At 40.5% G+C, this 25,947-nt stretch overlaps 1 protein-coding gene across 3 annotated transcripts in view; it reads right to left on the bottom strand.

The window, feature by feature from the left end:
• Positions 1 to 1,802: 1,802 nt before the first annotated feature.
• Positions 1,803 to 25,947, bottom strand: part of ERO1B (endoplasmic reticulum oxidoreductase 1 beta) — a 65,745-nt gene continuing 41,600 nt past the window's right edge. Inside the window, exons 9-20 of one of the 3 annotated variants that reach the window (XM_039247179.1) lie at positions 24,738 to 24,749; positions 22,625 to 22,651; positions 18,946 to 19,038; positions 18,484 to 18,730; positions 17,633 to 17,702; positions 15,384 to 15,470; positions 14,302 to 14,435; positions 8,744 to 8,799; positions 5,913 to 6,117; positions 5,594 to 5,703; positions 3,241 to 3,454; positions 1,803 to 2,717 (exon numbers count right to left, since the gene is read on the bottom strand). In XM_039247179.1, the coding sequence (XP_039103110.1) occupies positions 5,697 to 5,703; positions 5,913 to 6,117; positions 8,744 to 8,799; positions 14,302 to 14,435; positions 15,384 to 15,470; positions 17,633 to 17,702; positions 18,484 to 18,730; positions 18,946 to 19,038; positions 22,625 to 22,651; positions 24,738 to 24,749 (938 nt within the window). In that variant the 3' untranslated portion in view covers positions 1,803 to 2,717; positions 3,241 to 3,454; positions 5,594 to 5,696. Of the gene's footprint in view, positions 2,718 to 3,240; positions 3,455 to 5,593; positions 5,704 to 5,912; positions 6,259 to 6,364; positions 8,800 to 14,301; positions 14,436 to 15,383; positions 15,471 to 17,632; positions 17,703 to 18,483; positions 18,731 to 18,945; positions 19,039 to 22,624; positions 22,652 to 24,737; positions 24,750 to 25,947 lie in introns of those variants that run through there. The other 2 variants (XM_039247177.1, XM_039247178.1) reach the window with 2 other exon arrangements.

The following is a 25,947-nucleotide window of genomic DNA, read 5'->3' as shown; positions in this document are numbered from 1 at the left end:
TGCAACATCATGGTGCATGCCTCAGTCAGGGAGGCTCAATCCTCCGATTTTCTGCAAACCAGAGAGAAGGTACTAGAGCAAGTGCTGTTACCAGAGAGGAAGTATCTGCTCTGCCTACGAAATCTCACGTCTTAGGGGAGGAGGAGGAGCAGAGGAAGAGAAAGCTGTATTCAGAAACTCTCCCTTCATGATGAAACCATTTCAAAATATCTCCTATTTCCTCTGATCACCTTTTTTTTTTGTGGTCTTAAATAATTTATCTCTGGGCATTGATTTTACAGAGATCAAGTCTACTTTCTCTTGATAGTATTTAAGATTGCCATCTCAAGTCAAATGGTTTGTGATTTTTTTTTTTTTTAATTTGTACTGAACACCTTTATCCTGCACAATCCCACATAACTGCGTTCTTGCCTTTTAGTGTATGGAAGACTTGGGATCACATATCATTGAAAATAGTTATTAAAATTTGCACTCATTCCTTGGGTGTATTGTAATTTGTTGTTCTAAGTAGCTTTTAGGACACCTGACTTGTGATACTGTCTTTGTTAATAATACTTACGAGAATGTAAAGGCAGACCCGGCCTATGCTTTAAATCATACTTTCACATTAAATCATACTTTCAGAAAGTACTTCAATTAGATCATTCAAGGATAGGTATTTTTTTTAAATAATAAATCACTAAAATCGTACAATTATACTCTGGCTATATCAGCACATTATCATTCTATTAGTACTGGCAGGAAAATTAAAACATCTAGCACTAACTGCTAAAAGCCATAATGTATTTTTATGATAAAGCTATCTGAAGTATTTTTTTATTGGAAAGGATAAAAATGTCCTAAGAACCTATTTTTCTGTTCCCCTTTTTAAAAAGTATTGCTAAAGCACAAGTATTGTAAGCACATTTAGAATATAGAAGATGGGATTGTATCAAGCTATCTTTTCTCCTCATAAATGACCATGTGTCCCCCATGGAGTGCTGCAGGTATGATATGAAAAAGGAAATGAAAATTCCCTTCAGTCTCCCAAGTGTGTCGTGAAATAGGTTCACTGACAAAGCTGCTCATCCTTACGTGAGACACTCAAGGCTAGAGAAGACAAGGACTGGGGATTCCTGGCTGTAAAATATCCAAATGCCCTCCCGTTTGAAGGCAACATGATGAAATTCAAATGCCAATCATTTGAGAGGTAAAAACGGGGAAGAGGTGGAGTCCTTGCAAATTGTGGACTAAGGCCTCCCCCCTCCCCCGTGCTCCGAGGCTGATGTGAGGTTTCCCGGGCTCGCGGACCTGCGCCTTCGCCTGCAGGGGGCGGCCTAGAGCTGCCTGCTTATTCCTGCGGGTACCTTTCGTGGGCTCTTTCTTTCTACAATTAACCCATTTAATTGAGCCAGTGATTGTGATACACGGGGCTGTGGAGCCTAAGAAGTTTTGACGGTTTCGCGCTACACATCAGTCACACTTAGTTGTGCCAGTTGTCTCTTGAATGTATCGGGCACGTTGTGAAAACTGTGCTTGTTTATCTGCGTCCATCAGGGACGCCTGCTAGTGCGTCCCCAACTATCTTCCTGGACCAAAACCCAACAGAATTGCTCTTTGTTGGCCTTGAACATTAATTCCTATTAAGTGGAAAGGAACCAGCATTAGTAAATCCTAGAGCACAAGTGCTTCGAGGAAAAAGTTCTCATTTATATTTACATCGTAGAGATTACTAGGATATTGCTTTTATTTTTCTTTAGAACATTGCTTTTATTTAATAAAGGTAAATGTACATTAGAATGAAATGGGTTTAAATATGTGAACCTTTTTTTGAAGATTTCCGACTGAAGAAACTTTGTTTAAAAAAAATACCTTTTCACTTTAGAGTATGTATAATAAAATCTAGACAAGTGTTTGTTAGGTGTCCTCAAAGACCTATCTCCTATGCCTTTCCATTTTTTGAACCAGGTTAGTGAGAATTTTACTAATTAAAAAAACTTGTAACTACGCATAATGCTATTTAAGGCTTCTCATGGTCCAGAGAGAGGAGCTGTTGGAAAGGATCAGGCTAAAATAGTGGGAGTCTCATCAGAAGCTGTCAAGTGATTAGAGTGAGGAAACGTTTAAGAAGGAATAAAGGGAGCGGAATGTTGGCAGTGGCCAGAGAGCGCCTGTTCCGTGCCGGCCACTGGGCTGACTGTCTGCCAGCCTGTGGGTCCAGTGTGGAAACTCAGCAGCACCCTTCCGTTAGCTCCCCTCTGGGCCCGGAGTGGGGGTTTGCAGAAAGGCCTCGTGCCGCTGGGGCGGGATGCCTGGAAGTACGCTGAAGATGTCCCCGTGCCCCCACCTAGACAGCAGTGTGGACTCCCCGTTCCGCTCGCCCGCTCCTCGGGGCCTGGGCCTTCACGGCGGGGCCCTCAGTGTGGAGGTCGGAGGTGGGCTGCCCTGCATCAGGGAGGGGACCCAAGTCCCAAGTCCTCGGGTTCAGAGCAGCAGCTCCCTATGGGATCTCTCCGGTTTCTGCAAAGGTGGATCGCGCTCCTGTGCTCCCTACCCGTGGCTGGAAGCTGTGCTCTCTCTTCCCAGAAGCCACTCCTACTTGCCACCACTGATTCCAGCAGAGCCTCCAAACTGGTCTTCCCACTTGTAGCAGCGTGGTTACCCTGTCACTCAGAACATTGGGCTCTTTATCTCCAGAACAGGTTTTTTTTTTTTTTTTTTAATATTTTTATTTATTTCTAGGAGAAAGAGAGAGAGACAGCGTTAGCAGGGGAGGGTCAGAGAGAGAAAGGGAGACACAGACTCTGAAATAGGCTCCAGGCTCTGAGCTGGCAGTCAGCACAGAGCCCGATGCAGGGCCCGAACCCACGAACCGTGAGATCACGACCTAAGCGAAAGTCAGACGCTTAACCGACTAAGCCACCCAGGTGCCCCTCCAGAACAGGTTTTCTGCCTCTAAACCTGAGAGTGACCAGACCCGGAGATCAGAGGCCTGCTCCCTCGAGCTAGATTTGTGACTTCCCTCGAAGTCCCTCCCTTTCTCTGAACCTCAGTCTCCCACGAATCTTGCTGCCCAACAATAGCCCCTGCAGTCCCTTGGAGGTCGCCCCGTGGTGCTCCTTGAATTTGGGCAGGAACTGACTTAATAGAACTCAGTGTCACTGAGGATCCTTGGCCTGCCGTCCCCTCCCTGAATTCAGTAGCCCAGAGTCCAGGCTTCAGGTTTGCAGACTTACAACATACGCAGTGGAGAACACTTACCTGTCTGGAGGGGTGTTCTGTGAAGGAAATGCATCCCGGGAGTTAAATTATCTGAGTGCCGCTCAAAGAATGTGGACTCTGCTGTGACCGGGGGTGTCTGCTGTGACAACTTGATGGCATCGTCAGGCAGACACTAAGATTCGTTCACACTGAGGCATCTTTTCTGCTAGAATGGTCTCTCCGTCAGCTGTTCGTGGTACATCCTCACTAGAAACTAGGTGAAGTCCAGTTAGGTTACATAATCCATCAGCGACATGATGACAGGGGCACTTGTGTTTTGTTCACTGTCCTGACACCCGTAACAGTGAGTGAACAGCCCAGTCCCGTTCCTGTGGCAGATAGTGTCTTTTTTAAGGGTCACTTCTTTGATTTGCACTTGTGTCCACTGTCTATTGATTTGAGATGTGTAAGACTCCTCGAAGGGCCTATCCCTGTTTTCTGAAGAGTCTTACAGATAACCAACTTCTGGGTAAAGAACTCGTAGTGGAGTACAACAGGAAATAAGGATTTCACATAAAGATAGCCTCTAGGAATGATTTGAGAACTCAGTCATGTAACAGGAGCCTGGAGATGAAATTCTGTCTACACAGGCGTTACATGCCCGGCCGTGGCCCTCACGTCAGGATGCTGGCAGACCGAACACTGAAACCATGAACACAGCAGGCAGTAGGAAGTAGATTCTTATCAGGTAAAGTATAAAAAGGATAGGGATGCATTAAATGGTTAAAAGGGCAACTCTCCAGGGAAAACACTGACTTGGTATGTATGTTAAAGAATTTAAAAAAAAAAAAAACTCATATGGAATAAACAACCAAAGCTAAAGAAAACTTTTTTTTAAAAAGGGGAGGTTGGGGAGAAGAGGGGACCAACATGACCAACATGCCCTGTATTTAAACACAGACCCCAAGTAACTAAAATAACTGTGGTGCTGGAGTCTATGGGCCTGGAAAACAGCCCAAATAAATCCATGTGGGGTGTTAGACGTAATACATGTAGCATCTCAGACTGGTGAGGACAAGAGGAACTGGCCAGTAAATGGCACTGGAATAACTGGGTAGTCAGTCAGGCAGAAGAAATTAGGTTGGACCCACGACTTACACCCTATTCGAGGGCACACACACTCCAAAGGAATCAAAATTCTGACCTAAAGAAAGCCATGAATGTTCTAACAGAAAAGATAGGTAGATTACTGCTCTGGAAGAAAAAAGAGATTCTAACTAGGACTCAAAGTCCAGAAACCACTGAGGAACTGATGTATTGGACCGCATTACAAAAAACTGCATGGCAAAGCTATCCTAAATAAGCCAAGTCACAAGACAGACACCAAATTGAAAAAAAAAAAAGTTACAAAGGATTAATATCTGTAACAAAGCACTCGTACAAACTGCCAGAAGATCAACAATGCAGTAGAAAAATGTGTAAAAGATAGGAACACAAAAGGAGATCAAGTACAAACAACATGGATCTTACACAGGTTAAAGGGAGTCAGCCTCGCAGGTAATAAGAAAAATAGAAACTAAAACACATCAATACACAATTTTGTATCAGAGCAGCAAACCTCAAGCCCGCATCCACATAGGTAAGGAGGTGGGTAAGCAGGCACGGTCTTAAGCTGCAGGTAGAGCTGTGAATTTGTAAAACTGTGACCCCAAAATTCCATTCCAGGGAATTTATTCTCTAAGTTCCTATTTACATATGTGGGGAATGATGCCTGTCCACTACTAGGGAGTTGGATAATTAAACGATTGTCCATTCACACTATGAACAGCAAGCAGTTAGTTTAAAAAAGTTTATTTAATGAGTGAAGTATCTAGTGATGTGGGAAGACTACCAGGGAAAATTAAGTGAATAAAAGCAAATGGTATGTATAGGATGCTACTTTTTGGGTAAAAATGAGAGGTAAAATGAAGACCTTACATTTGTATGGATGGAAGCCTAAAAAACCAAGGGCAGAGGCTGTGGGCTGAGGGGTGAGGGGTGAGGGCGGGGGCGGCCCGCGGGATGGGAGGTTGGCCCCCGACAGAAACCTGACATTCCACTGTATAGCCTTTCGTAGTTTTTGGTTTTTCAATCATGTGAATGTATTACTTATTTGAAAAATTAAAGAATATTTGAAAAGCCTTGTGATTCTATACCAATCAAAAAATACAAAAAGTCCCCAATATTCAGTTGAAGAGGAAGATGTCAACTTCTGTCATAAGACAAATACGCTACGTTCTGAGCAGGGGACCTGGAGCCAGGCTTTTTGGTTTTAACCGTTAGTCCCACGACCTACAATCTGTGATAACAGACAAGTTAGCCATCCACTCTTCTCCTCAGTTTTCTCCTAAAACGGGTTAGGAATCGGACCTACCTCCTGGTGCTGCCTGGAGACGATGGGCCCGCGGAACCTCACGGCGGCGGCTGGTGGCCGTCGTTCCAGGAAGCCAGCCCCGACCACGTCCGTCCTCTCTGCTTCACAAACTATAATCAAATCCTCAGTCGTAAGAGGAAGCATTTAGGAGGCGGGAGAGGGAAGCGGGGGGGGGGGGGGGGGGGGGGAAGAAAAGAAAGATGGCAGAAACATTTAATTCACATGTTCTACAGTCTGCCGGGTACAGCAGCAGGTTATTAGGACGGTGTTCAAAATGAGAGCTGCGGCTGGACAGACCCCCAGCTGAGCACACACCCACCTGCAGGTGCGTCTGGGCCTGGCTCGGGGCAGCAAATCACCTCCGCGGTCCCGTGGAGGGCGCCTGCGCACTGCGGGGAACGGCCCTGGGTGCCGTGGGCACTTCGGGCGCGCACCGAGCGGTTTCCTGCCCGCGGTTCCCAGACCCCCAGCGGGAGGCGATGCTGACGTAGATGGAAGCAGCTGCCCTTTCTCACAGTGGCACCAAGGTCACGTCCAAAAATACGGCGGTGTTTCATATGCACACGGACGGGTACTGAGTAATTCACAACATTACCATGTCAGCATGTCTGACGTAAATTTCAAAGCTGAGAACTGTTAGTATTCTGGCTGATCCTCTTGATAATCTAAGAATCAACACAGGAGAAGCATTCAATTTTACCAGCTTTAATATATATAGTATTTCTAACTTACATAGGTACCGCTTCAGGGGGAAAAAAAAACCCATGCCACTGAAGGAGGGTATTGTTTTCTTTTTATTCATTTTCATTACTTCATCGGCTGGTACAATCATTTCTGTCAGTTATATTATCAAGTGCTGGATTTGTAAATCAGGTGATGAGAGGAAGACAAAACACGCGAGGAGTTACCAGCCAGGTGTTTTCACGACGCACTCAGTGCTCGCATGTCCCTGCACACGGGGGTCTGTGACTTACAAAAACAGGTTTTTATCAATGAAGATCAGACAGTATCACTAGGCGCACGAAACAGAGGTTCGTTCCTACATGTACTTACAATCAGGAGATACGTACATACACAAAGATGAAGGTGCCCTCCCCCTCCCCCCATCCAATTTGCAGTAAAATAGTTACATAAATTTCAGCTTAAGAATACTTCATTTGTTTATTTTCTCGGTAGTGAAAACATCCATGAAAACTTTGAAAAGAAGTTTGGATCCCACCCTTTTAATGTCCTAGAACTCACTCTAATATACAATTTTTCCTAAACCTGAAACAAATCACACAAAGAAAAAAAGCAGTAAGTGGAAATGACCAAAGATTTTCTCCAGTCAACAGAATTTAAATAACAGTTTTATCTTTAACTGAGGGAACAGTAAACATTACCAAAACGACTTTTAAACTTACAGTAATAACAAAGTGCAAAACTTTCACATTTTCTTAAACTCTGAATGAACACTAAGAAGAATTCTTATTAATTTACCAAAAAGATGACTTAGATTCTCACTTTTTACCTTAAGGTCCCCCTCTCCCACCGCAAAATACTTACATCCCTAAGAATGAAAAGGAAAAGTGGAGGAGGCCCTCTAGTCAAGCCGGCCTGTTTTATTCGACTTAACAAAGAAACAAAAAAGTCACCAGCATCAATAACAAAATACCCCTTGGTCTATAAAGGTTAGAAATTGGGTAAGAAAATAGTTAACTAGTGAGACCTTACTCCCCTTCAGCCATAACCCTCCAAGGAATGACAAAGAATTTTTAAAAGAGGGGTGAGCCAACGAAACACAATTTCAAATATGCCACTAAATCATCAATGAACACGTATCAGACTCTGGCAGGTGAAAGGTGGGTTTAAGAGCACTTACTTCATAAAAGACTGAAGGACTCTACAGAGAAGCCACAGGTTCTGTCCCTATATTACTTCTACATAGATGCCTCCTTCCAAATTAATCATTCTACCTCTAACACCTTTTAAAAGATTTTAAATATTAAGGATATTTAAACCCCAGCCTTAGAAAATAAGCTGAGGACTTGGGAGTTGTCTGTTGGTACAAGTCCCACAGGTACAGTCTCTAAGCAGTGGACTGAAAGGAAAAGAGAGGCGGGGAGGGGGAGTGTCACGGAGGCTTGAACTCGGCTGCCTGCCTGCATGACCTAACTGAAGATGTTCAGGCTGAGAGGGGATTGCATAGACTGTATTCTAAAATAAAATCCTTTAAAAATGCTAAATTTAAAAGAGTAAATTTTGTGTATCTAATGGTTGAAGCTGGAGTTACTGAGCCATATAACCCTGTTCAACTTTTATCAAGGCAAAACAAGTATTTATGCAAGTATTTTGCTTTCTCAAAGAGAACAAAAATTTTGTAATTGGAGTAGGGACAGAGAAAGGCAAAGTCAGGAGAAATGGACATAGAGTACAGGTTCTAGGTGAAGACCCTCTGGGGCCCGCCCACGACACACACGTGGGGTCCGGCTGGGCAGCTAGCACAGGGGATGGTACTTTTTCACCTTTACTGAAACAGGGCCTGTAGCCCAAAACAGCAACAACAGCAGCAACTAAAAATCTTAAATAAAAACCAGGGAAATGGAAGTTGAAGTCCTGGGGATGGGGATTCTTACACTGAAAGTGCCATTCATCACACCGACGCCTTCATTCATAGAGGGTGCCACATGGAACGAGGCAAGGCTCATCCAAACACATTTAAAAGATCGTGGGTAAGTTTTCACCACTGATATCAGCTCTAAGCAACACCTGTTCTCTAGCTCTCCTTTTCCAGAACGGACTGCTAACAGTGTTCTCGGGATGTTCATTTAAGTCAGACAACTGGAAGTCACGGATAAGGGAATAAGAACAAAACCAGTTCTAAACAAACAATAGCAGAATATTCAACAGATGGAAACATGAAATCAAACACAGAATTAGTATAACTTACATGTTTTAAAAGCATATACTTCATTTATAAATATCTCTAATTGAACAATCTATTAAGAATCATAAATATTCAAGTGAACATTTGAATTTCCTCTTTTAAGAGTTCAGAAGTCTTTCTTCAAGTCTTTGAAGATTAGTCTCCTTCTGCTGAGTGTCCAAGACTAACAGGCTTCACACAGTCACATTATGTCTCTAATTAGACATATAAAAGCCTTTATTACCTACTGTGTTGTAATAAGACTTTAAAATTCTGTAATTCTCTTATACTTGTAGAAAGCCTAGAGAAGGGGAAAAAAAAAAAGAACATATTAGGACAGTTAATAGGTGCACATATTTCAAATCATTGATACTGTGATAGGAGCTATAACTCAAAAGCAAAATCCAAAATAAAAGAATGTAAACAACACTGAACAATGAAACTTCCATTTTCCAATGAGTATGCTGTAATTAATTATTAAAGACTGACAAAACACACGGGTATCAATCTTCAGTCTTGGCTTAGAAGGGGCAAAGGGAGCCATGTTACTCATTAACAAGAGAGTCTAGATTAACGACGGGAACAGGGATATGAATAACTCATTACAACAAAGAATCTCAAATCATTTACAGTTGGTCTTAGAAATTAATTTTGTTCCTTCCTCTCCAAATGTCCAGTCCTTCCCTGTCACTCCCCAGACACGCTATAGGTGACCCTTGAACACAGGTGTGAACTGCATGGGGCCACTTACACACAGATTTTTTTTTTCCGATAAATACAGTACTGTACATGTATTTTCTCTTATGATTTGCTTAATAACGCTTTCTTCTCTCCAGCTTACTTTACTGTAAGACTATAGTACATCATACATACACCATACGCAATAGGTGCTAACTGACTGCTTATGCTATCTGTAAGGCTTTACTGATCAGCAATAGACTACTATTAGTTAAGACTTTGGGGAATCCAAAGTTATACATGGATCTTTGACCACATGGGGGGTGCTATTAGCCCCATAAGGTAAAGATGGTTTATTTATATCCTGGTGAATAGCCACGCCCTATATGCCCATCAATACTGAAGGTGTTTAATAAGCCATTGACTCAGTTACTGAATGCATGCATGCTTCTGGGTCCAGGCCCCAAAATGCTGGAAGGGGAATCCCCAAAAAATCTTTCCATAAGCTCAGTTACCCTTATGTGCACAATTCAGGGTTGACAGAATAAAAGTCTTGTGTTTTTCTTTCTACAACAGAAGATGGTGTAGTGTGCACTATCAAATTAGCGTCTTTCTTTACTCTAAGTACTTGATATGTTGTCTTATATTGAAAGTTTAGGATATGCCAGACAATGTCCTAGCACATCACACACATATTTCAGTCATTGTGAAAAAATTCTACAAGGTAGATAAAATTAACCTTGAGGAAAACTGAGGCTCAAATAAATCAAGTAATTTTTCAGGGTCACCCAGCTAATAGATGGGTTTCCACCTGTCCATCACACCCCATGACCACACGGCCTCTCAAAAAGTCCATGCTCTCTAAAGTCTCAACATTTTCTTTATACTCTTGCAAGATGCTTGCAAGGTGTGGATTGGTAGAAAATGGATTCTTACTCTAATCCTCAGAATATTAAAGGATTGAAACAGTTTTTAGTTATCAGAAAAAAACCAGAATAGGATTATTAAACAAAATAAATGTGTAAAATCACAAGCGGTACCTGAAAGTACCTATTTCAAAAAAAAATCTGCCAAAATACATATGAAAATACGGTAAGGAAGCCAAGACCCAAACTAAAGGAGGGAGAGCTGAGTAACTAGCAGGAAGGGTGCTGAGAATGAAAAAGCACGCTCATGGTCTGCAGGCGGCAGAGGACCGGAGAGCTCCCGGGTGGCACACAAATTACCCACAGGGAGCCCTTTCACCCAGAGACCACAAACTGAACAGCATTGCCAGGGACCATCAGAGCACAGCGTCTGCGGAGATGAGTCCCAGACCTCACAGCGTATTACCCAAGAGACATCTGCCACCTTCTCGTGTAGGATGGCACAGGCGCACCCGTAACTACCTGCTGCATCTCTCTTTCAGAGGTGCGCGGCAGGATACCGTAATACCCAGCAGGTATATTCATGCCATATCTGCATGTTTGTTGGAAAGGAAACCAGTTGATATGTTGAAACTAGCATAAAATGGCTGTTCGTGTAGGAAAGGTATTTACAGAGTATTCAAGGTAAAGAAACCACATTTTCCAGGATTTAGTGGCCAGAACTGAAGATAATGTGTGTCCCTGCTCACTGGCATCATGTGACAGAGCAATGTGGTACTGGGCGTCCGGAGCTAAAGCTGCATTAAATAGCCCATCAGACAGAGAAAACTACTGATTCGCTGATGAAAAACTAACGTACAACCTTCCCAAGGTGCAACATAATTTTATGTGTTGGTGTAGCCGGAGTCATTTATCACTTAAATGGACTGAGGGGTGGGCACCTGGGTGGCTCAGTTGGTTAATCGTCTGACTTCAGCTCAGGTCGTGATCTCACGGTTCGGGAGTTTGAGCCCCGCGTCAGGCTCTGTTCTACAAGTGTGGAGCCTGCTTCAGATCCTCTATCCCTCCCTCTTTTTACCCCCACCCCCACTCTTGTGTGCTCTCTCTCAAAAATAAACATTTAAAAAACAAATGGACTCATAATTAGGTAAAAGATATAATGAACAGATCCCATAACAATTAAGAAAAACTGTAATATTCTCTAAGGAAGAGTAAATGTATAGGATCCATAGGAATTAAAAAAATAAAACTCAACTAAGAGAGTGGCTAAGTAAACTGTGGTGTGTCCTTATAACAGAATATTGGCATATATTTAAAAGAGAGAGAGACAAGCCAAGTAATAGACTCTTAACTCTAAGAGAACTGATGGTCACCAGAGGGGAGGGGGGACAGCCAGATGGGTTAAATCGTGATGGGGATTAAGGAGGGCACTTGTGATGAGCACAGGGTGATGTACCAAGTGTGAAGTCATCATATGACACAGCTGAAATTAATATAACACTGCATGTTAACTATACTGGAACTAAAAACATAATAAAAAGATAATGCTTATGTATTTGGCAGTTGCTAAGAAAGTAAACTTTAAAGCTTGTCACAAGAACAAGAATTGTGTAGCTGTGTGGTGACGGATGCTAATAGTCTTACTGTGGTAAAAATTCCACAACATATACAAACAGCAAATCATTGTGGTGTGCACCTAAAACTAATATAATCTTATATTTTCTTCTTAAAAAAGAAAAAGAATAATCACTATGAAAAAATGCAATGTTGACAAATGATAATACAATGCCAAGTAAAACAGAACAGAAAAATACACAAAAAGTATGCTGTTAACACTTTCAACAATAGCCAAATTATAGAAAGAGCCCAAATGTCCATCAACAGAGGAATGGATAAAGATGTGGTTTATATGTACAATGGAATACTACTCAGCGATGAAAAAGAATGAAATCTTTCCATTCGTAACACTGTGGATGGAACTGGAGGGTATTATGCTGAGTAAAATAAGTCAAAGAAAGACAAGTATCATATGTTCTCACTCATATGTGGGATTTGAGAAACTTTAACAGAGGACCATGGGGGAAGGGAAGGGGAAAAAAACAGTTACAAACTGGGAGGGATCCAAACCCTAAGACTCTTAAATACAGAGAACAATCTGAGGGTGGATGGGGGTTTGGGGGAGAGGGGAAAATGGGTGACGGGCACTGAGGAGGGCACTTGTTAGGAGGAGCACTGGGTATTGTATGTAAGTGATGAATCATGGGAATCTACTCCCGAAACCAAGAGCACACTGCCTACACTGTATGTTAGCCAACTTGACAATGAATTATATGTATAACAAGTATGCTTTCAACTCTGTTAACAGACGCACACACACACACGTGCGCACGACTATTTTACTTAGAAGTAGGGGAAAAATACACATGAAAAACACACAAACGTTGAAATAGTCCTGGGGGGTGGGAATAGGAGTGATTTTTAAGTTTGTTTTTAAAATTATACTCTCATGTTTTTTCCAAATTTTTTATAATGACGGTGAATTACTATTATAATTAGGGGTGGGGGGAGGAGGATTATGTTAAGAGCTTTTAAAAAGCCTGTGGATACACTAGTGTTTGTGTTTCCCTGGGGAGGAAAAAGGAGATTAAGTGAGGCCGTATCCTTATTTGTGTGACTGTCACACTCTGAGTGTCGCTGCCCTTAGCAGAACAGTTTCCCCACATGTGGTAAGAAACAAAAGACAATTTTTTAAATACTCAAAAACAAGCGGCACTGAAGCTTCTGGTTTGTACGCCCCCGTCGCCAGCACCTGCTATGGAATTCAGGAAGCACTCTGTAGTCTAAAAAGCGCGTTCACATCTAATTTCAGGTCATCATCACGTGCGCCCCGGCCACGTTTCACAGAGCAGGGGCGCACGCTGCAAGAGCGAAGTCATGGCCTGAGTGCACATGACCAGCACACGGCAGGCCCTGATTCCAGAACTCCAAACCGCAGACTCGAGTCTAGCTTGCTTTAAAGAACAATAAAAGGAAACTCCAGGCTCTGGATACAGAACTAGAGCCAGAAGGCTGCATTTATGAATATTCTCTAGGAGACTCAGAGAAATCTGAGGGAGTGAGCCATCCGGTTTTTCTCTCAATTTTATTTGGATTTAAAAATGTTTAGGGGCGCCTGGGTGGCTCAGTTGGTTGGGTGTCCGACTTCAGCTCAGGTCATGATCTCATGGATTGTGAGTTTGAACCCTGCGTCGGGCTCTGTGCTGACAGCTCAGAACCTGGAGCCTGCTTCAGATGCTGTGTCTCCCTCTCTCTCTGCCCCTTCCCCACTCATCCTCTGTCTCTCCTTCAAAAATAAACATAAAAAAAATTTTAATGTTTAAATTTTTTAAAATCTTTTTCATTTAAATACTTTAATTCAGTGTCTCCTGTTTCATCTTACTCGCAGGACTCATAAGTAGGTGAACTAAATTCTGCATCAAGCACTAATTACTGATGTCCTATGTCCTCTATCCTCGCCTGAAATCCCAACCTACAAAGTCACCTTTAAAGACACGTGAGCAACAGAGGAGATCTTCTAAGATGAGGAAGGGACAATTTATTTTTAATTTAATAGCCCCTTTTTAACTTAAAGATGTAAGTTAAGAAAAACCTAAGAAATAATGTATCACGTGATTCCCTATTTTTTAACACAATTCTTCCTTGACTTGACTTTGTACTTTCTGGGGCAGCACGGCTTCATTTTCTCGTATGTTCTGGGATTCTTTTCCTTCGGCTCTGTATTCTGGTGTTCTGTTCACTGCTATTGCAGGCCTCTCGGGGGGAAAATTCAAATTCTGTTTGAAACCATGTGCTCAAACCAAAAGCGAACTCTGTCTCCGTGCCAGGGGAACAGGATTAAGAATGAACGAAGGGAAAAGGCCTCCTCAGCTTAGAGAAGAAAAAGCAGTGAGAAGGTGTCGTCTGTTTCTTTTATCACGTCAACCCAGCCTTCCTCTCCTCATTCCTGCCACCGTGCTCAAACAGGCCGCAGCCAGCTGAAGGAGATATTATTGGGAGAGTGTCTGCCCCATGACAGTGAGAAGGCGATTAGACTTCGTTAATTTTTCCTGGACCCGCACAGACCCTGTGAGGACACAGAATTCTGTCTTTTTGTCACCCAAACAACGCAAAGCAAACTCCGTTAGCAGAGAAGATGATCTCTGCGGTCCTGCTGAAGCCAGCAGGATCCAAGCAGTCTTCCCTGTGGAAACCGTTCTTACCTCCCGAAAGCGTTTAAAAGAGCAACTATTTCCTGGCGGGTGAGTTGGAAGCCTTTAGATGGGCTGTTCTCCGGAAGCTTTTGGATTTCTTTTTCAGAGAAGAGGATCTTCAGGGCTGTTCCTAAGCCCTGAGTCTAAAGAAAATAGTGATGCATGTTAACAGTTAAATTCCTGTAATAATAATTACTACAAAGGTTAAAAGAAACATACAGTCACTGTGATGAGAGTCAGGAAATTCATATGAACTGAACTTTTCACCAAAACATTAAACTGCAAATTACAGTTTCTACTTCCTCACACATCATGCATATGATAAATGTATCTAAACTGTTAAGGAACCTGAATAATTTAACACTTGTTGGATATAAATTACTAAATGCCTTTTTTTAACCTAGAAAATATCACTTTAGGATAACAGTGTTCAGTATATGTAACCTTGAAAGCGATCTTTACAGCCCCTAGCAATTCAAAATGTAGAAACTATTAGTGAGAACTACACTTAAAAACTTATTATTAGAACTAGAGAAAAAGAAAAATGTGATTTCAGTGTAGCCTCCATGAAAATAATTCTATCTCTGATTTTTCTAGGACTTGTCATATTTGTAAATAAATAAGGTAAAATATCAAACAATCACTGAATAGACAGAGAAATGGGCCTGCTTGGCAGAACTTGTCTTTTATGTGGCTTCGAGCCCCACACCGGGCTCTGTGCTGGCAGCTCAGAGCCTGGGGCCTGCTTTGGATTTTGTGTGTCTCTCTCCCTCTCTGCCCCTTTCCTGCTCATACTCTGTCTCTCTCTCTCTTTCTCTCTCAAAAATAAACATTAAAAAAAGAAGAAATGAATCTGAGATTGTATCAACAGAAACAAATACAATAAGACCCAAATCATTAACACAGGAGAGACATTCTTACATGCATAACACAGATTTAATATATTCATCTTTTTCATCGAAGCAGCAGGAAAGCCATACTTTAGATCCTCTACTTCAAGGAACAATGAGGACACTACTAAAAACCTGCAATTTCTCAGCAGGAAAATTTCAGATCGGTAATAGCTTTAAAACAGAAGACAAGACACAAACCTGCAGTTTCCCCCATAATCTGCATTTGTCACATCCAACACAGTCCATTATACGGGAGATATTCTTGAAGTGTAAGCGGATCTCCTCCTAACACGCAGAACATATTTTTATGCTCATTAGAGGCTTAAAATTAAACTGCATTTGTCTGAATTATAATAAAAGTACTGAAGCTTATTAATGAGGAATTTCTCAACAATGAAGAAGAAAAACATTTGCGTTTGCATGGCATAACACGGCACATAAAACTAACCATAGAAATTTATACAAGTCATTCTACATATTAACTCCAATGTTTTATTGAGGCACTACTCTGTGCAAAGGAATGCAATGTGGAAGAAACAAAAGTAAGTAACGTGGGTGTTGCTCTGAAGGAACTTCACTGCTGCCTCAATTTGGTATCTGCACACAACCAGGGGTAAACATCTATTACATTTGGCCGATTTTTCACGTGTTGCTTGTGTGAGGCCACATCGGAAAGCTGGCCTTAGACCAGTGCTCCATGTTCATCCTTCCCCTTAAACCACACATGATAACGGGTGCTCCATCGGCACCGAGGATCCCAGGGCTGGGTCGGGGTGTGGTCGCACAGCTCCCCACATTTGCTAGTCAGCCTCTGCAGGGACGGCTGCCCACCTGGGCCTTGTAATGTGCTGTACATGTTTCCTACGCAGTAGGGACTCTACCTCACGGTTTCTAGGACTCTAAGACCAGACTCCTCTGAGGCTAACACTAGTTCAGAGTTTCCTCATCTTCTGCATCTGGCAAGCGTAGAAAATAAGTTTCATTGTACTGTATGAAGCTAGAGGCAAGCGGCCCGAAAACTCTGGCCACCAGAAGCCCCACCGGCTGCCCACAGGGTCCCTAAGCAGTAGTATCCCAGCCTCAAGGCGAGAGAAAGAACACGAGGCCTCTGCTCTCCATTCTCATGTAGTTCATGTTCTAGGAGCAGATGGAAAAGTGAACTGAGTTCTCCTTTACACACCTTTGAAAAACAGCAAACACAATTTCCAGCGGTCTCTAGTTGAAAGCTAGTTCCTTTCTCACTCCCACCTTCCTCCCCCATGAAAAGACCCAGGGTACCCAAGAGTATAACATTTGTATAAATGCTTAGAAAATATGCATTACAAAAACAAATTAACAAAGTATTAAATACCGCAACAGCAACATACCCCTAAAATAATCATCAAACAAAAACAGCCTTCCAATATTAAAACACAGTTGTGACTAAGCTGCTTCCTTTCAGAAGCCCCAAGAAGCCCTTACCAGAGTGAAGCATCACTCAGGGCTAAGTTAGCAGTTCTTGCAGTGTATCCATAATTAAAACATCTCCAGGCCAAATGTGCTTCAGAATTTTCCAGATTTCAGAAATACGGTACATACATGATCTGTTATGAAACACCCGACCAGAGTGTGTGGCAAAGCCTCGTAATCAAATACATTAATGTTTCTGTTGCAAAATGTAAGAATATTCCTACACAGCGGGATTTTTAAAAAATGCTATGAATACTCATGTATCAGTTCCGGTCAGGTTTTGCTAACAAATTAATTTGCACCAAACAGAAGAAAAATGTTTCTGTGTTTGGAGCTTTCTGGATTTCAGAACTGCTTATAAAGGATTGTGGAGTTGTACAAGAAGACTATTTGCCAGTTCATTTCAAATTATTTTTATGAACATGTTAAGGGTACAATATATTCCTTAATATACTGTAGGCAGAGGAAAACAAAGAGCTCCTCACATGAAGTCTGATATGGTTCCTAAAATACAGTCTCCCTCTGACATCCTAGGTTAGCAGCTCATCTTTTGCCTTTTAGGTCGGTCCATAAAGACAAAAAAGTAATTATTTCCAGAGACTGGAACATTCCAGAAGATATTCTATTAAATAAATTTTAGAAAAAGTTAGCCTTCAAAATGGCTAACAATTCATGATTTTTAGAATCAAAACAGTAAGACATGCTGTGATTTTAAAGTAAGAAAACTTGTTCTCAAGGGAAGACCTTTAAAAAGACCTTTACGTTTGCAAAGGGACCACATTCGCTGGTCGGAGTCAATGGCAGTTGACCAGACCAGAAAGGAGGGAAGGGACCTGAAAAGCCTGGAGAAGGGGCTTTCTGTGTCATTTGTAGTAAAATCCCATCAGACCCACTTCAACAGGATGGTAAACAGGACAGGAAGAGCTCAGATGGATGGGATTAAAACACAGCCTGTAAAGTTCTCTCCCCACCCTCTCCCCCAATCTAGAACTTTTTACCTTTAATGACTTGGCCCCCTTTTTGTCACCTGCAAACATGGATTTCTCGTCAAAGTGCATGGGAAAGGACCTGGTGAAATGACAAGACTGCAAGTTACAGACGAAAATTCAAGTACTGCGTAGGGGAGCTCGGGCAGATGGAAATCCCTTGTACAAATACTTACAATTACAATTCATAATTTACACGTGTGTAAAGTTCAGTAACACAGGAAGGTGGCAAACTGCTCACATGTAAACTACTCCATAAAAACCACTCAATAAAAGAGTAAAGCAACATAAAAATGGCTCTGTAATTTATAAGACTAATATTTTAAAGAAATTACATAATAAAAAATGATTCAAAAAAAGAGTTTAAAAGCAATTTATGTTGAAACGTGCAACACTCTATAAAAAAGAGGTTTTAAAATTTAACACAGAGGTTAAACACCTGTTAATCCAACTTTGCTTCGCACTCATTTTAACAACCGGTAAACTCAAATTCTACTAACTCAGCATTTTTAAAAAAGGGTGTATTCCAGAAGGCAAAGCTAACATTCCCTCAGGAATCTACCTTCTTCATGTTATCACACTTATAGCAGCAACTGGAAAAAAACAAAACTGGCAGAATACATAAAAATAGCATTAAACTTTGACACGACAGAAAATGTAAAGTTCTGTTTGAAAATACAGGCTATCATCCTCAAGTGTGTGTAGGCTGCTCTGTGGTCTGCTGACCTACTGAGCTTTCCCTTCTCACTTCTAACCCTCCTCCTCCTAACTAACTTCCAGGAATCATTTTCTGTGACGTTTCGAGCACTACCTCACTCATATTCAGAGTGCAGAACTGCAGATCGCTGATACTCAATTCTTACCTTGTATCTTGAAAGATATTCAGTAGAAGGGTTTTCGTGTCTGCATCTTCTTCTACATTTCCAGTGTAAAGATCAACAATTGAGCGCTCAAAATAGGGGGCGACCTTTGATAAAGCTCGAAGCTCAATTAAGTATAAAAAGTACAGATTCTTAAGCCTTCTTGGACCTTCTCCCTTAGTTTCCACAGGGTCAAAGCGGCGTTTAAATTCTTTCATATTGGGTCCCCAGCTAGGTTTACCCCAGGTTTCTAGAGAGAAAGAGAAATACATAGTGTACCTTTAATAAGATTTTTTTCTCTCTCTTTATATATATCCTTATATATATAGAAAGAATATATATATGTGTGTGTGTATATATATTTGTGTGTGTGTGTATATATACACACACACACATATATATATCCCCCCTCCAACAATTTTTACATTAATAGAAGGCAAGATTTTTACATAAAAATGGGATTACCTTCCAAAAGATAATTTGCACATAGGTGTAAATTGATACTAGCATGAAGTCCTGATATAAGCTTATAGAAGACTCTCTTCTCCAGGCACAAACCTATTCAGAAAAAAATTGAAAAAGAAATCACATCCATTTAGATAACAGAAATACTGAATCAAGAAGATTCAGTATATAGGCTTATTTTTAAAGTTCAAGGAAATTAAAAATAATCAAGGAATAACATAAAATGATTAGATCAAGATTCTCTCCCTGGAAGATTCTGACTTCAAAATGGAGTTATGAATATGATAACCTAATGCAGAATGAGACAGAAAATGTTGGGCTCTGGAGGTCCAAGCAGAACGGATGTACTTGGCAAGTTCCCACGTTACCCAGAAAGCAGTGGCCACAGACATTTCACAGGTTGGGCTAACCTGAAGCAAATGTAGTTATAAAGTCACTGCTTTGGCTTAACAGTAACTATTTTTCCTTTTCCCTTCCCTGTGGATGTCGTTTCTTTGAACGTACTTGACTGTGGAGGAAGAAGAGACTGCAGCCCATTTCTCTTCTTCCTCAGTCTTTAGTGTTTTACTAATCCTCCACCCCTACAATTCTCCAGTTGCATTGGACTGTACGGTGCACGGTTAGGAGCCAAAACCTGGAAAACAGTAATCCAGGAATTGCAACCAAGAAAAAAAGTGTGCTATTTGTGAGTAGAATCATATCAGATGGAGTGCAGGCATAGGATGGAAAATGACTTTATGTAGCATTCTTAAGCCATGCAGGCTTTTGCTCAAACAGAGGTCTAGATAATTCCACTACCCTACCCTACCTCTACCTCCATTTCACTCTTAGTACAAGAGTAATATGCATTGTGGATGTACTTAATGCCACTAAATTTAAAATAGTTAAGATGGTAAAGTTTATATTATGCATATTTAAATGGCAAATTTAAAAGTATTTAAGATAGTAAATTTTGTTATATATATTTCACCACAAAAAAGAAAAAATTCTAGAAAATATTCTTTATAGCAAAATTTTGGAATAGATAAAAATGCAAAAACACAGATTTTAAGAATCCACTAAATGTAGAACAATTAGCTTTTTCCTTCTCTTCTCCAACAGAATTTTTTTTGTTTCTGTCATTTTTGCTTTTTGTTTTTTTGTAAACTCTCCCTGTGGGGGGGAAAATGAGCTTCAAGAGTGGGAAGGAAGAAATAACCTCCCTTGTAAGCTGAGGGATTTTTTAAAAACGTAAGAGTATGCAGGCGGCTTACTTTGCATTTTCCCCAAGGTGTTTTAGATCTTCAATGTACCCTATGTTCTATCCTATATGGCTGTGAAGCAAGTAGCTTCTACTAGGAAAATATAATTCTTTTGAGATCTCATTCGCTAGTTTAGAATTTTTGCTAGAATATTCCCATTGTCATGGATAGAGACCAAAAAGTAGAACTTAAGTTCTTTTTTGCAGCTTCCTCCTAAAAGTATATGGCCAAGTTTGAATGCTCATGGTAACAAGGTATATAGAAAGGTAACAAGGGATAGAAACATCATGAATAAGTCTGATAAAATATTACGTGCTAACTTCTCTTCTAGTATCAAAATGATCAAATGTGAAGTTCACTTTCTTTTCCTTCTAACCTACCTCTCTTAAGCAGTGCTTACAAGCCAATAAAATGTCTAAAGACCAGAGAAGGGAAAACAGGAAGAGCAAAGCAAAGCAAAGCTTGTGAAAATTCACATGCCTAACAGTAAGAACACAGACTAGGAGACAATTCTAATTTACAGAGCCCCTTACTTGGAATGGGGATGGGTGAAGAGTGAGGAGCAAGGAGTAGAAAGGTCTTTCCATAAACTGTGAAAATAAGGGAACTTTAAGTAAATTCTAATAATAAAAGATGTGCCAATGGAGAATACCAACGAGACACATAGCACACTTTGCGGGAAGCTGCTGGACACCTTATCCCGGCCCACAGTCTGCTGCCAGGTGTGACAGAGCCCCCACAGTCATACTGTGAAGCCACATCTCCAAAAGCTGATTTACTAAGGCAAAATTTACCACCCTCTATTTCTAACAATACACATCAAATTCAACTATCCAATTGAGAGAATGGTTCTCTTTCTTTTGGATTTAATTTCATTCAAATTCTTCCTCAATAAGTGAATCACAGGACACGGATATATAATTTTCTCTCTCACAAAAGATTTACTGTAACAGTATTATTTGATATTTGGACATTGTTTAGTGATTTTCAAAGGCGTTTTTACAGGCATCAGCTACACCTACAGTGTAGGTGAACTGGATGGCCACTGTTGATCTCATGCCCCAGATGAGGAAACTAGATCTCAGAAAAGCTGAATCAGTTGCCCATAAATAGGAGTGTTCTCTGAAATCACGTATCAATATTCAGGGACTTCCATCAGTAGGACCCCAGAGAAGTGGCTAACGAAGAATACTCTAGAATTCAATATTGCCCATAAATTTCATTCTCATCCTCCATTATCAATCTTCAGAGTCCCTCACCACCTCTTTTAAGCTTAAATGCTACTTTTCACAATTTGTAGCTTCAGAATACAAGCTAATGAAATAAAATTAAGAAATCTTCTTCCACATAAGCCATTTATCAATATAAATCCTAGTAATACTGGCACATCAATAATATTCACCTTAATAATGGCCAATACATGTACACACTTCATTAAAAAAGAGAAATCAGGGGGTGCCTGGGTGGCTCAGTCAGTTGAGTGTCCAACTTTGACTCAAGTCATGATCTCGTGGTTTGTGAGCTCGACCCCCCACATCGGGCTTGCTGCTGTCAGCGCAGAGCCCACTTCAGATCCTCTATTTCCCTCTCTCTCTGACCCTCTCCTGCTTGTACTGTCTATCCAAAAAATAAACATTTAAAAATAAAGTCATTAAAAAAAGAGAAATCATGTTCACAAGGTAACATCACCAATTAGCAAACATAAAATAAAGTATTAGTTTAACTCTGCAGAGTTCCTATATGGTTACCCTTTCCTGTATCATTCAACTTGTTTATCTTTCATTGGTACATTTTGATTTTTGCTTTCATAAATTAATGACAATTTGGCAAATATTTAAAAAGCATCATATATCCAGTTTTTAACTGAAGTTGTTAAAATCCTGGAATGCTTCAGCTTTCCATTAATAGCATTTATATTTTCAACACCAGAAAATGTAAGAATGCAAAGTATCTACTGGATCTAAACTGCTTTATCCTTTAATTACAAGAGTTTAGACTATATTAACATGTGTAAACATGGTTTAAAATCTTCTGAAATCAAATTTACCTTCCCTCATTTTCATATATATATAAAGTACTTCCTTCCCAAAAGGAGGTCTCTATCTACAAAGTAAATTTGCAAAATGGTTACTAGAAAAGCAGTCTGGATGAGTGGTGTAAACAGAATGAAAATAACACTGAGGAGCCAGTTAGGAAAACCTGACAGTCTCTGCCTTGTATGTTTTCCCTAATGCTGATTATTTTTGGCTGACAAATAGCCACAAAATTTTCAAATAATTATATCCTAAAATACAACAACCTAAAATGTTATTTTCTTTCAAACACTGTCAAAATTAGTTATCTAGGTAATGAATCCTGAACTTACTAAAATATATTCAATAAATTCATACATTTTTATAGGAAACCAATAAATTTACAATGCAGATGTGTAAGTTTACCTTCTAGCCACGTGTAGAATGATTCTCCTTTAAAAAAAAAAAAAAGACATACACATAGAATTGGGTTAAAATATTTTAAACAGTCATTTACAAATCAGAATAAATTGAGTGTATAAAATATTTCCTACAACAGATTAAGGAACATCTCTAGAAATGGCCACTGTTTCATGTGAAGTAGAAAATTAGGCATATGATTTTAGAAAATAAAGCCCCAAAGTAATTTAAGTAACTTTGGGAGAATTTTCTTATAAATGATATTTCACTAAGTAAAATTTTTAAGAAAACTTTTCTGTCAAAATATTATGTAATTTTATTCATTAGAAGGCTTAACCCTCCCTGGGGTGCCCGGGTGGCTCAGTCGGTTAAGTGTCCGACTTTGGCTCAGGTCATGATCTCACAGTTCGTGGGTTCGAGCCCTGCGTCGGGTTCTGTGCTGACAGCTAGCTCAGAGCCTGGAGCCTGTTTCAGGTTCTAGATCTCCCTCTCTCTCTGACCCTACCCTGCTCACACTGTCTCTCTCTCTCTCAGAAATAAATAAAACATTAAAAAATAAAAAAAAAAAAAGCTTTAACCCTCCCTAAGTATGGAGGTGAAAGAGTTTAACAATCTGAAATTTGCTTTGAATGATAACAGCCTTAAAAATTCTAGGAAAAAAACAGTGAATTATAATACAAAAATCAAATTAGTAATTATTCCATTTTTTCCTGAGCAGTAAAGCTAGATCCATTTCCCCAGTGATCTAGGACTACTAAATTTCAAGAGGTAATTTTAAAATCCCTTAATACTTAAATGATTTTTCAGAAACATCAATGCCTAGAATATGGAGGGACCTGACTTACCTGTGTACTAATGCTAAAAGAGCTATTTCTAGACCAATGCTGTTCTGACAGGAAAATAAAATGGCAGCCAATTAACATCAATCTAGTTCATCAAAACAGATTTTGTGAGTTATCGATCTTTATTTTACAAGAGAGAAGCAAAGCAGAAGAAAACCTCAACACATAGATGAGCTGAGCAAGGAGTCTCAGGGATAAATTAGATGGTGGGGAACAACTGTGTCTCCTGAGAGTCTTCACACTTCGCAAAACTACACAAACATCTTCCCACAGATGAACTTACTCAACACATTCTGCCTAAGGACCATTCACCATAATCTCAACTTGTTTACTCAAGAAACCCCAAACGCTATCAGGAAAAGTTGAGCTCCCGAATCCTCAATAATCTGGCCTCTACTCCTCTTCCGAACTTAAACTACTCCCACATGAAGTCTTCCCTGCTGCTAACAGGGTCTCCCCAAACATACTTGATTCTTCCCTTTTCAACTCCTCAGTCTATGGTATTTTCTCCTAACAGCACACAGGATCCAATTTCTATCAGCCTAAATCTGTCCCATTACTCAAAACTCATCTCAGTTGCCACTTCCTCCACTAAGCCTCCAGATCAGTGGGAGAGGATCTGTCCCACCTCTGAAGAGCTAGATTGCTTACTGCTTTATTATATATGTGCAGCCCTTCTTTGCCATTACTGATGTTAGTGCTGGTCATTGCTGCTACATACTGTCAGCTTCTGGAAGGCATCGTCTTTTACACATCCTTCTATCCTGCACAATGCTCATCACTGCCTTGAGCACAGAGAAGTAAACATCCATTTGAAATAACTATTTTGATTGTTTGGGGGCAACTTATGACTGATAATCATTTGGTAACCTGGAGTAATCAATTGTTGATAAATTACTATTCATCAGATTAAGTATTATTATAACAGAGGTTATAAATTACAAAGACAATAAGAAAATAAAGTCACAAGACAAACTACCTGGTAAAACTATCTTAACTTTTCTCCATTTCTTCAGAACATATTCAAGTAGATTACAATAACCAGAAAATGGGGAACTTAGAATGTAATCCTGGTTTCTACACTAAACATTTAAGATGGAATTTATGTTTTTTAAACATAGGGTAAATTTATATTAGAAAAGATTTATTTTCGTCGCCATTCATTGGTAGCAATTTCTGAAAAAATAGGATAAACATTTTCTTTTGAATAGAGGGAAAAATCTAATTTTGATCACTAAAACATAAACACAAACCCAAACATAAGAGTTTTAACTCACCATCATCTTCTCCTAAAAGAGAAAATAATAAACAGGATTTTAGAAAATGTTTTCCATAGTTCAGATTTTAAACCTATTTACTTTAATATCAGATTAAAACTTTCTGTGTGTTAAACGGTTAATCATACCATGAAGCTTGGTCAGTCATCCTGAAAATTAGACTTAATAAGAATGGAGGCCACAAAGTACAATAAATTTTAGAAAGCCTCTGGGGGCCCCTGGGTGGCTCGGTTGGTTGAGCGTCCGACTTCAGCTCAGGTCACGATTTCATGGTTTGTGAGACTGAGACCCGCATCAGGCTCTGTGCTAAGTGGGGAGCCTGCTTGGGATTCTCTCTCTTCCTCTCTCTTCCCCCATCAAAATAAATAAATTTTTTTAAAAAAGTGATCAGAACTCACCAAACTTCACACCCGAAAAACAAACAACCCAGTGAAGAAATGGGCAGAAGATATGAACAGACACTTCTCCAAAGAGGACATCCAGATGGCCAACAGACACATGAAACGATGCTCAGCATCCCTCCTCATCAGGGAAATACAAATCAAAACCACACTGAGATACCACCTCACGCCAGTCAGAGTGGCTAAAATGAGCAAATCAGAGAACTCTAGATGCTGGCGAGGATGTGGAGAAACGGGCACCCTCCTACACTGTTGCTGGGAATGTAAACGGGTACAGCCCCTCTGGAAAACAGTGTGGAGGTTCCTAAGGAAACTCACAATAGAACTCCCCTATGACCCAGCAATAGCACTGCTAGGAATTTACCCAAGGGATACAGAAATGCTGATGCATAGGAGCACATGTACCCCAATGTTCATAGCAGCACTCTCCACAATAGCTAAAACATGGAAAGAGCCTAAGTGTCCATCAACAGATGAATGGATCAAGAAGATGTGGTTTATCTATACCATAGAATACTACATGGCAATGAGAAACAATGAAATCTGGCCATGTGTAGCAACATGGATGGACCTTGAGGGTGTTATGCTGAGCGAAATAAGTCAGGCTGAGAAGGACAAATACCATATGTTTGCACGTATAGGAGGATTAGGAGGAACTTGACGGAGTAACAAGGGGGAGAAGAAGGGGGGAAATGGTGGGGGAAAGGGAAAGAAGCAAACCATGAGAGACTCTTGAATGATGACAAAAACTGAGGACTGATGGATGTGGGGGGGAGGGGGGATGGGCATGGAGGAGGGCACTTGTGGGG

This window comes from Hyaena hyaena, unplaced genomic scaffold (assembly GCF_003009895.1).
Source record: "Hyaena hyaena isolate Hyena2069 unplaced genomic scaffold, ASM300989v1 scaffold_288, whole genome shotgun sequence".
Lineage (NCBI taxonomy): Eukaryota > Metazoa > Chordata > Mammalia > Carnivora > Hyaenidae > Hyaena > Hyaena hyaena.
This window is presented reverse-complemented; position numbering and strand designations above follow the sequence as displayed.